The 11,445-nt window shown below is 39.7% G+C and overlaps 1 protein-coding gene across 1 annotated transcript in view; it reads left to right on the top strand.

The window, feature by feature from the left end:
• The window catches only part of sbf1 (SET binding factor 1), a 73,187-nt gene that overhangs the window by 38,793 nt on the left and 22,949 nt on the right, over positions 1 to 11,445 (top strand). Inside the window, exons 6-9 of the mRNA XM_015396682.1 lie at positions 5,289 to 5,394; positions 6,975 to 7,107; positions 9,433 to 9,541; positions 10,812 to 10,925. Of these exons, the coding sequence (XP_015252168.1) occupies positions 5,289 to 5,394; positions 6,975 to 7,107; positions 9,433 to 9,541; positions 10,812 to 10,925 (462 nt within the window). The remainder of the gene's footprint in view (positions 1 to 5,288; positions 5,395 to 6,974; positions 7,108 to 9,432; positions 9,542 to 10,811; positions 10,926 to 11,445) is intronic.

The following is an 11,445-nucleotide window of genomic DNA, read 5'->3' as shown; positions in this document are numbered from 1 at the left end:
TCTACAGCGGCTCTTAATTGTGACTAAAATGTATAGAAAGACCTTAATAATGTACTATAAAATAAATACCAGCCTTAAAAGCTTTAGTGGTTTTTATAAGATGGATAAGAATGACATTAAAAGAACCAGAAATATGTTTTTAGAGCCTTTTTTCTTTTAATTAGCTTGGAATTTATGTTTTAATATTATTTCAAAAGCTAGAAATACATCAATTGTTGGTTGTTTAAGATGACAACTAATTGCCTATAAGAGATCAAATTTGGTTGTTTTTTGAAAAAGTCCTACTTTGCGGCTCTAGTCAACATTTACTTGGTCAGACTCGGGGCAAAATGGCTCTGTGATTATGAAAGGTTGCAGACTCCTGCTGTAGATAAAACCTGTAAAATGTTTTTTGTGTTTTTATTGTGAATCTACAAAGGCCAATAAAAATGGCATCCAATCAAGCGTTGTCCGTGCGTTTATCATTTAGTGACTTAATTGGTCGGAGACTTAGGAGAATTCTCCACACCTGAGAGGCTTATTTCTGCACATGCTTTGACTTCGGCAGAATTTTCTGTCATCATGAAGTCAATGTTTTCATGATGAAGCTGCTTTACAGCGCCCTACTTCTCTCCAGTCTTCAAACATGTAGGCTTTATAATGTCTTCAGGCCTTTTCAGACTTTTATTGCTGTTAAGAAAGTTTAAAATGTGAACTTTCTAAGATGAGTCCATATTAGAGGCCAATTAGCTCACTGTAAGACTTACAGGAAAGTAGGAACTTTAAAAAAAGAAAAAGTTTAATGAAACAAATAACTTGTGTTTTCACACTATAAGGTTATTGGCTTTCAGATGAGTGGAAGTTTATGTAAAGCCTGGCGTACACTGTACGATTTCTTTTGTCCTTTTTCGGGCTGATTTTCCAGTTTTACAAGAATTTTCCGAACCGGTCTTTAGCCTCATGGTGCGTCTTGCGTCACGTACATACAGTCATGGCCAAAAGTTTGGAGAATGATTCCAATGTTAATATTTACAAAGTCTACTGCTTCAGTTTTTATAACGGCAATTTGCATATATTCCAGAATGTTATAAAGAGTGATCAGCATAACAGCAATTAATTTGCAAAGTCAATATTTGCTCTCTCACAGTCTGACCTAAAAACACAGCCATGAATAAAGAATGGAACCAGAATGTCCTCCGAGAGCAACTTCTCCCAACCGTCCAAGAGCAGTTTGGAGATGAACAATGCCTTTTCCAGCATGATGGAGCACCTTGCCATAAAGCAAAGCTGATATCTAACTGGCTCAGGGAACAAAACAGAGAGATTTTGGGTCCATGGCCTGGAAACACCCCTGATCTTAATCCTATTGGAAACTTGTGGTCAATCATGAAGAGACGGGTGGACAAACGAAAACCTAGGAATTCTGACACAATGCTAAGCATTGATTGTGCAAGAATGGACTGCTATTAGTCAGGATTTGGTCCAGAAGTTGATTGAGAGCATGACAGGGAGAATTGCAGAGGTCCTGAAGAAGAGGGGTCAACACTGCCAATATTGACTTGCTGCATTAACTCATTCTAACTGTCATTAAAAGCTTTTGTTACTAATAATATGATTGCAATTGTATTCCTGTATGCAATGACAACATCTGACACACACACATGAAAACCAGAGGGCAGCAGATCATGTGAAAATAGAATATTTGTGTCATTTTCAATATTTTTGGCCATGACTGTAGGAGGTAACGAGGGCCGATCAGCCTCTCATGACCTCCTCCCCATCAGGAATCGTAAGGTCAGGAGAAAATCAAAGATGTTTGAAATTCAGTCAGCAGGCGTTAAGTGATGTTGGGCAAATCCTGCTGTTGAAGCAGAGCTAAGTGCCGATTTATCAGAACCTCACGCACTGCGCATACGCATACAAGGGAGTTCTTCTTCTTCTCCTTCCAGATTGAGGAGTCCGACCAGCGCCATCTCTCGGTGCTCAGTCTGACGTGTGGTTTTTGGATGTGCAGTGTGAGCAGGTAGATCGCATTAGAGCTTCGGGCCGTAAAGTTTAAGAACAGACATTGGAAGCTGTGAACTTTCAAACCCTCCCGATTCGTCGTACAGTTTGAGCTGCAGCTGCATGCAACGATTGAAAATATCACACAGTGTATGCCCAGGTTTAACTATTCATTGAGGAGGGACTGACATCTGGGTGACTGGGCTACAGATGGCAAAGAGTTTGAGAGGTTTCCCAGTTTGTTCTCTGGAGAGAGGTCAGCAGCCTATTTACCAGAACTGATACAAACCTTTGACCGACGTTTGCCTCCTGCTCTGACTCACCGCTTCAACGAAGCAGGAGGTCATTGTACTGGAGGTCATCTGCTCTCAGCGGGACGCAAAACTTGGAAACCTTTTTTGTTTTCTGGTTGCATAAATAACTCTAGAAAATCTGAAATGTTTTCAAATGATTATTGCTTTAATTTTGTAAAAAGATAATTCATTACATCCTGACTTCACTGTTTGTGTTTAGAGGAAGTAAAGCTGACCATATTCCCATTTTTTGTGCTGCCAAAATGCCAAACATTAGTTTTGCATGCGTGTCGATTTTTGCCCATGTTAAGTGGTTTAATGTTGATGTGTTGCCATGCTGATACCTGCTATCCCGTGCAGTCTTCTCTAACATGCCTTATCCTGATGTGTTTGTATTGAATGCTGGTGCAGCCGGGTCCAGACCAGAGTGAGGACAGTTTGGTACGCCGGCCTGACTTCAAATCCACACCCTCTCTTTATCAATCAGCTTCTTTTTATTTTCCCACCTTCTCCTTTCAGCTGCTACGGGAGGACTAATTGAGATGCTTTGTCTGTGAACAACACCTGATCATACCTTCAGGAAGAGCACGAGCTTAACAACTGATCCTAGATCTGTTTTTAATGTGGAGATGAAATAATTAGGGTTTGGTTTTACATCATAGCTGTTTAAAATACTGATACTGTAGAAGAGGACTCCTTTTTATCAGAAACAACTAAAACTAATACGCAGATCAGTGGGCCTAGGCAGATGGGATCCATACATTTCTTTCAATAACTCAGTTTAGGAGGCTGCCATTCGGCTGGAGTTTTGACTAGGAAGGATGTTTTGAATTGGCTGCTACTGTATATATGTTTTAAAAATATTACCACCATCATCGGACCATGAACAAGTAAATAGTCCCTCTTGGGAGATGTGGAGAAGCATGATGCAAAAAGTGGTGTCTTCTATATGTAGTCTGATGTTGGAAGCTTGCAGTCGTTGCCCCCTAGACTCGACCAGAATGTTCAGAAAACAGTCTAATGAAATGAAATAATGAAAAGTAGCTCAAAATGAAACAAAACTACTTAGTCTATCTTTTAAATGTAAGGAGGAGTGAAATGTAGAAGTAAAAAGTAAAAAAAAAAAACGTTACTCCAGTGAAGTATAGATAGCCAGAATTTCTACTTAAGTAAAGGAACGATGTACCTTGTTATGTGACACCTCTGGGTATTATAGATGCATTTTTATATATATATATATATATATATATATATATATATATATATATATATATATATATATATATATGCATAGACAGACCTTTATACATACGTCTACAAACAGGTTCTAGTTCTCACAGCTGAGGTGTTTCTACAATATAAAGTTCAAACCTCTCCATTCTCTGCAAGTCAGCTCGTTGACTATTGCTATTTACGTAAAGCAATGCAGCAATAAACGGCTCCTGATGATCAGATGTTGGCTCACAGGACTGAATGGCTGGTCTGACCCTCCTAATGATCACAGCTAAAGTGCATGAGGTGTTTTCTGGAGAGCCTCCTGTGATGGATGGATGAATGAATGAATGAATGAATGAATGAATGAATGAATGAATGAATGAATGAATGAATGAAGTTCTGTCTCGCTCTGATGGGTAACTCCTTCTGTCACTGATTCTCCATCCTGAATCATTTATGTCCACACTGCAGACCTTAATTCTCAATTCCGATGTTTTTGTGAAATCTGATTTATTTTCTTGCGTGCTTTACACATTTCTAAATGTATGCAAATTGTATGTGATCTTCTGTGTGAGCTGCATTTATACAAAGCAAGTGTCCGGCATGCGCAGTAGAGGACGTAATGACGTCACAAGCCAATTTGCTCTGTGTTTATGGAAGTAAATATGGATGGTAGCGCTGGACTGCATCTAGCGATCTTTCCCAACCCTAAAAGCACAATCTTTACAATATAAGTACTGCCCTACGCATAATCGTCCATCATGGTTGTTGGATTCTGTTGCTGCTTCTGCGTAGCAAGACGCATAATAGTGACCTTTGTCGGGTGTTAACGGCATAGAGGTCGGATTAAGATGACCTGGCCGTTCACACACAGTTAGGATTTGAAAAGATCAGATTCGCACCAGATTCAGGGAAAACTTAGGCTGCGTTCACACAGCAGCCTGAAGTCAACCAAATCCGATTTATTTGCCTATATGCAATCTGCATCATCTTTTTATGACAGTCTGAACAACACAGATCCGATTTTTTTCCAATGTGGCCCAGGCCACTTGGGTCTGTGGTTCTGAATCCGATACGAATCTGATCGTTTCTAATGCGATTTGTGGCTGAACAGCCAGGTCGCATTCATCCGACCTGTACACCATTAATACCCGACAAAGGTCACTATTCTGGGTCTCGCTACGCAGAAGCGTCAAGACAAACCAACAACCATGGCGGACGTTTATGCAGAGAGCAGTCTTTATTTTCAACCATCATGGAAGGATTGTGCATTTAAGGTTGGGAAAGATGGCTAGATGCACTCAAGCACTACCATCCATGTTTACTTCCATGAACACAGAGCACGCTGGCTTGTGATGTCATTACGGCCTCTACTGTGCATGCGGGACACTGAAGCTGTGTGAATGCAGTTCACACAGGACATCCACAACATGTGGGACATTGGGTCCTGAGGACGAGGAGTGAAACTCTGATCAGTCCCTTTTCCTCCAGTAGAAAGTTCTCAGCACATGTCATCTGCAATGTTTTAGGATTTCCATTGTCCCAGAAAGCCTTTGTTCTGCTGCTGGTGTTTTTTTCCTGTGAGGTCGCTGGCATGAGGACTTCTGCAGCCTAATTCACTGATCAGCTGGAATGGCTTTGGTTTTATTTCCATCTACCTGCTAAGCTTCGGTGATTCTCTATCTCTGTCCCCGAACTCACGCCATTTTCTAGCTGCATTCCGATTAAACCCAACCACATTTGTTTGGTCTTTTTACTGTTTTAATCCTGTTTCCTCTCCTCTTTCTTTGTCTGTAGAGGACGATAACATTAGGTGCTGGAGACCGGCAAGTTATCCAGACGCCCATCAATGACGCCCTTCCTGTCAGCGGCAGCAGCGTGGCCCAGCTCTTTAGGCAGCTCGGTATGAAATCTTCTCACATAAGTAAATGTAGTTTGGGTGTTTTATAAAGCAGACCAACAGCTGAACACAGGTGGACTTTTTATGTTTTATAAACCCTTTAAAGGCCTCTGCTTTAAAGCTTATTGGTTAATAGAAACCTACATAGATAACTAACAGAACTGGCAGCGTTGCGAGGAAAGGGCTCAAACATGTACACATCTACACCAAACCAAGCTTCTGCCGCCCTGGCGTCCTCTTCCACAACATCTTCGTCCCCGCTTTCCTCCTCTAAATAAAAAACACAGGATGGAGGAGACTCATCCACGACCTCCGACACTAAACTCTCCTCCTCTTGCATGTTTCCTCTGTCCATAGCGTTCCTTGACAGTGTCGTTTCTAAGTCACCAATTTAGTGCTACTTGGTCCCAATGGAATTTCCCATTGGGAACCTACTAGCACTAAGATGCTAACTGGTTTGCAAGATGCTTCTGGAAAAAAAAACACCACAACCAAACGTGCTTGCGAACAATCAAGCCACAACAATCCCGCCCCCTTGATAAACGACCATATTCACTTTATTCACTCGTGTAAAGTCGGGCACCACTCAGGAGAATTCAGAAATGCAACGGTTGGAACGGCCGTAAAGTCTCCTTAAAGGAACCGTTGGCTATCCAGTTATTTATCAGTTAATAAAAAAAAGTAATTGACAAATTAATTGATTTGCAAAATATCAGTGGTTGCAGCCCTACATATATAGTTTATAATATGTCTAGAAAATATTGGGCTTGGTGCCATTGAGTTGCATCATCTCAGTGTTCCTTAGCAACCAGCATCAGTCCACCAGATCAGCTGTGATCCTCAGTCTGTCCTCAAGAGCCATCTTCATCTTTCAAAACAATCGCGTCAGAATCCTGACGACCGGATTGGTTTAATCAGCTGATTTTAGTTTTATATTGTCTGTCAGCTTCACTCCTAGGAGCAAAACAGTTCTGAAAATTAGTAAAATGTCTTAAAATTAAATGAATTTACCCTTAAATTGAGTAGGAAAATAAGATTATCTGCCAATTGAATTAATATTTTTACCCTTACAATAAGATGATTAGATATTATGCAGCTGAAATAAGAATCTGCAGTTCTATTTTTCTTTTTTACATGTTAGTCGTCTTGTTCCTTTGGCAGTGTGTCTCATTTACCTGCTTAATTAAAGAGAAAATGCACTAAATTTAAGAACAATTGGCTTTCTTAGATTTACATTTTTGTAGTGTGGCGGGACTTCTTTCCACAGCAGAAAGAGGAAAATATCACAGCTTGTTTCATTTAACCAGTCTTCCAAAGATTACTCATAATCCTTGACGTGAGTTCCATTAAACCGCCTCCTCTGTGTTTTATCAACATTTCAGAATCTTCTAAAGCACAGGAGAAATCACAGTAACTAGGAAAAACTGTAACCCAAATGATTTTTGGTTTGAAAGTGATTTAAATACAACAGTTTTCTTTATCGTAGTGCTCTCAGTTAATTAGTTTGATCACTTGAAGTTTCTATCTGGTTTGTAAATTCTATTTTTTCTCCTATCATGACCTTTTCTTTGTTTTTCCCTCAGGTATAGTCAACGTGTTGTATCTGTTTTGTGCCGCGTTGACGGAGCACAAAATCCTGTTTCTGTCCAGCAGCTACCAGAGGCTAACGGACGCCTGCCGAGGGCTGCTAGCCATCATGTTCCCGCTCAAATACAGGTGTCCTCTCACTTCCTAAAGCCACTGCTGCATTACATGCTCCCACTATCTACGCTCCTGTGTACACTAACATTGAAATGTACAGAGTCAGTAACTTTCTCCCCAGAAGTAGAAAGAGGCTAAAAGCAAAGGGTAAAATATGGGTGGGAGGGAAGGGTAATACTATTCTGATGACATCATAACAGATCATAAGATCATAATAGATTCCCATAAGAGCTTAGGCTGCACTTGTTTTTCAAAAACAACCCCGTCAAACTCAGCTTAAACCTCACATTTCAGTGACGATGTCTGCATTTTTCCAAACCCTTTTAGAAGTTAAAACTACAGCTACTTCTAAAAGTACGGTGTTTCTCTCTAAATATAACAAGTTGCTTCTCCCCTGCGCTATCCTAATGTGGAGTACATGGGAGTTATTGGAGACTATGAACAAGCATGGCTAGGAAGTAAATGAAGTATGCTGGTGAACATTCTCAGTCATCCAGGTCATAGTCATTCCAAAAAAAAGTTAAAAAAAAAAAAACAATCCACTGGACTTTGTTTCAAAGTTTGAAGACTTTTCTCTTCTCCAACATCAAGTTCACCAGGGAGGATGCCAACAGCAACAAGCTACCTTCCATGCACTGTTGGTGAGCGTGGAAGGAGATGGAAACCTCAGCATTGAAGTGTATAGGAAACCCACTCACACTGACCAATATCTATGTTTTGACTTACAACACCCACTGGAACACAATCATCATCTGAACCTTACAACTCCACATTAGGATAGTGCAGGGGAGAAGCAAGCCAAGCATGTCACTACGACTAAAACAGAAAGGAAAGCAGAAAGAACATCAAAGATGCTCTCCAAACCTCTGGAGACCCAAACTGGGCATTTGTCAAATCAGCAAGGAAATCCCAAAGACGCGCAGCAGAACATAATGGTTGGAAAATTAAAAAACATCGGCATTCCATATGATGCTGGAGTCTTAGAAAAACTCAAGAGTATTTTCTCCAAAGGCAAAATCCCAGAACATTTCAAACCAAACAGGACCCTTAGACAGAGGCTAGTGCATCCTAAGGACCAAACCCCCAGACCACATCTGAGCGCAGTGGTGTCTGCAGTTCAATGCAGTGAGGAATGCTCTGATCTTTATAGTAGAGAAACCAAACAACCTCTCCACAGATGCATGGCCCAATGCAGGAGAGCGCCCTCCTCTGGACAAGTCTGCGCTACATTTACGCCTTATGGACAAAGGACATTCTTTGGAGGACAAGGATGTTCATTTTGGACAAAGAAGACAGGTGGTTTGAGAGAGATGTGAAGGAAGCCATTTATGTTAGGAAAGAAAAACCAACCTTAAACAGAGGAGGGGGGGGGCAGATTTCAGCTTTCAAAAACCTTTAATGCAGCGATAGAGTTGATTCCTTCCCGCTATCATCGCAGCCCCAACTCCTTTACAGGAGAGCAGAAGACCTCGCCTCTTCAGCAAGGCCAACTATTCCCTCTAACTTTCCCTTTCAGAGACATAGACAGGTATGGGGCATTGCAGGCTAACAAAAGAAGCCAAATGACCCCCATTCCTAAGGGGTGGACCTGTTTGTTTATTTCTATTTGCATGTTTTCTAAACAAAAACAAGGTTTTATTGGGCTGCTGGATAAAACCTGGAACTCAACGCTATTTCTGACATTTTGAATGGAAAGACCTTCCTGGATGGAAGAGAAACGTCTTCAAAGTTAGAAACAAAGTCCAGTGGATTGTTTTTTAACTTTTTTGGAATGACTATGACCTAAATGATTCTCTATTCTCTGTTTGATCCATTTAATCAGTTTTTAATGCTGTGGATGTGTTTTTTTTTTTTTTTTTTCTTCGTTTTTTGCTGTATCATACTTACAGTGGTAGAGATGTATTTTAGTTTGAACTTGTGTTTTCTGTTGAGCATTGCTGATAAAAAGACCCCAATGATTCTTTTAAAACAAATCATGGAATTATGATAAATCATTATTCAGCATTGAGAGCTGATTTACTTTAATCTCACTTTCTCTGAGCACAATTGCACATTTAGATTTCTTAGGGCGTAAATATTTAACCTCGTTCACAAAGTTTTACCTCTGTTATGCAGATTTTTCTCCATATCAAGTGGAAGTTTTCATTAAGTTTATATTTAGAATAATCCTTTTATTTTAAGAATTAACTCTGTTTAAGAAAACTCTTGTATCTGATCATTGTTTTTCAAATTAAAAGAAAGTGTTGAGGTTTTTTAGGGGTGTTGCTGATGGCAAGAACATATTCCAGCCTTTAACCGTCACTCTGCCTGAACATTGCAGCTGTTTTTCTTCTCTTCTAGTTTTACCTATGTTCCAATTCTACCTGGGAAGCTCCTGGAGGTCCTGAGCACCCCCACCCCCTTCATTATCGGAGTGAATTCATTCTTCCGTTCAGAGACACAAGAACTGGTGAGTTTTATCACTGAAACCTAAGAGACATGGCTGCTCTAAAGGACACTGAAAGAGTTAAAAACTAAAGTTATGTAGGTGCAGATCAAATTTACATTTTTTTTTATCTGTATTTTTGCTTTAGAAAAAAGTCTGATCATTTTATAAATTGAATATCTAAACAACATTTAAACCTGACTTGCATCAGTCTCTTTTCCCAATGCTGATCGCTGATCACCCTACGCTGAAATTTCACTCATCAACATGCTTAATACAAATATCCCAAAGTTGTTTAAATCTAAAAAGTGTTAATCTTCGTTGGAACAGACAAAGCTTCTGCATAGTGCAGTAAAACTCTTCCGTAGTTCTGAAACCTGTTTTTGGATTTTTGCAGCAGGTATAATTCTCTGTATTTGTTCATCCAAACGTCAATCTTTATATGTCCCTTTCAACTCTAGGGAAACATTTGTGTTTTTATCTTTGAAGTTTAATCTATTAAGAGGATTACATCACACTCTCCAAAGGATATACATCCTAAAGAGTCATTTTTTAATGATCAGCGTCAAAGTTTTTAGAAGTTTGCTCCTGATTAAATGTTTCCAGCGTTGCAGTTCTCTTTGATTTTAATCTTTAGTTTGAATCCTGTTAGAATTGTAGTAAAAAGAGGTTCTTAACATTCTAGAAAGACTGAATCTACATGATTCCTGTGTTTAATGTGTGTCAGCTGACAGCTCAGACCAGCTTAACATGATATCCACCATAAGGGAAAATTAGATTAATCTTCTGTCATTATATGGACAGCTTAGGGGAAAAAACCTAACTAACAAAAATGTTAACATTTATATTGATATTGCCATTTTAAATATATAACTAAATGTTTAATTGTATATTTCATCATTTAATGGTACATTGAATTATGTACCGTTAAATTATGGTTTATCATTGGGGTTTTTTTTACATTTATTTTGTTCTGCGTTTCATTATTTATGGTACATTAAATTGTTCAGGGGGACATGGGATCCTACACATGTTCACTTTAAGCATTCATTATTAAAATATGTTTATATGAAAGATGTTTGGATGTTAGATTCCTCATCTCGGTGAGATTTCTCCCGTTACTGCTATCGTGGTCGGAGGCTGTCTGCTCTGCAGACGTCCTCTCAGCATCTTATATTAGAAATCTGCTAACAGGAAAAGCTTTCTTTTTCTTCACTTATTGTCGTCTGTTCAGATTCATCATCTAATGCTGCTCCACCTGTACAGTGATGTAAAAGTGTGTGTGTGATTTCAGTTGGACGTGATCATCGCTGACCTTGATGGAGGCACCGTCACCATCCCTGAATGTGTCCACATCTCTCTGCTGCCTGAACCTCTGCTGCAGCAGACCCAGACCGCCCTGTCCATGGTGAGAGCTGCAGTCTGAGCCCGCATCACACCCACATCATTTTATAGCACACTAATGACTGGGAGGAAACCTCTGAGATGGTGGTGGGAGGTTTTACCAACAGAGATCACTGACCGTTCTTCCTCGTATGACTTGGCAGAATCTAGTTCAGTTTACAGCCATCATTTTTTCTTTGAGGCCAATAACCAGTGGAAAAACCAGTTGTGACAAAAAAACAAGCGTCTTCCTCTAAAGACTATTGCTGTTCGGGGAAACCGAGCCATTAGGAGGAGGTTTAAGATTAATTACATTTTGTAAATTCTCCAACTGACTAGTGAAACAATTAAGGTTTTTAGTTTTCAGACTTTAATGATTTATGAATTCTCCCAAACATGATTAAATAGGGATAGTTGACAAGTTTAATTTCAGAGACTTTATTCTAGCAGACCTTGGATCCGAAGCTCAACCCTCAGCTGATGGTATAAAAAGATGCAAATTAATCCACAGCTTCATGACTCCCAGAGTAATTTCAACTCAGTTT

Source organism: Cyprinodon variegatus, unplaced genomic scaffold (genome assembly GCF_000732505.1).
Source record: "Cyprinodon variegatus isolate N-32 unplaced genomic scaffold, C_variegatus-1.0 Scaffold813, whole genome shotgun sequence".
In the NCBI taxonomy this organism is placed as follows: domain Eukaryota; kingdom Metazoa; phylum Chordata; class Actinopteri; order Cyprinodontiformes; family Cyprinodontidae; genus Cyprinodon; species Cyprinodon variegatus.
This window is presented reverse-complemented; position numbering and strand designations above follow the sequence as displayed.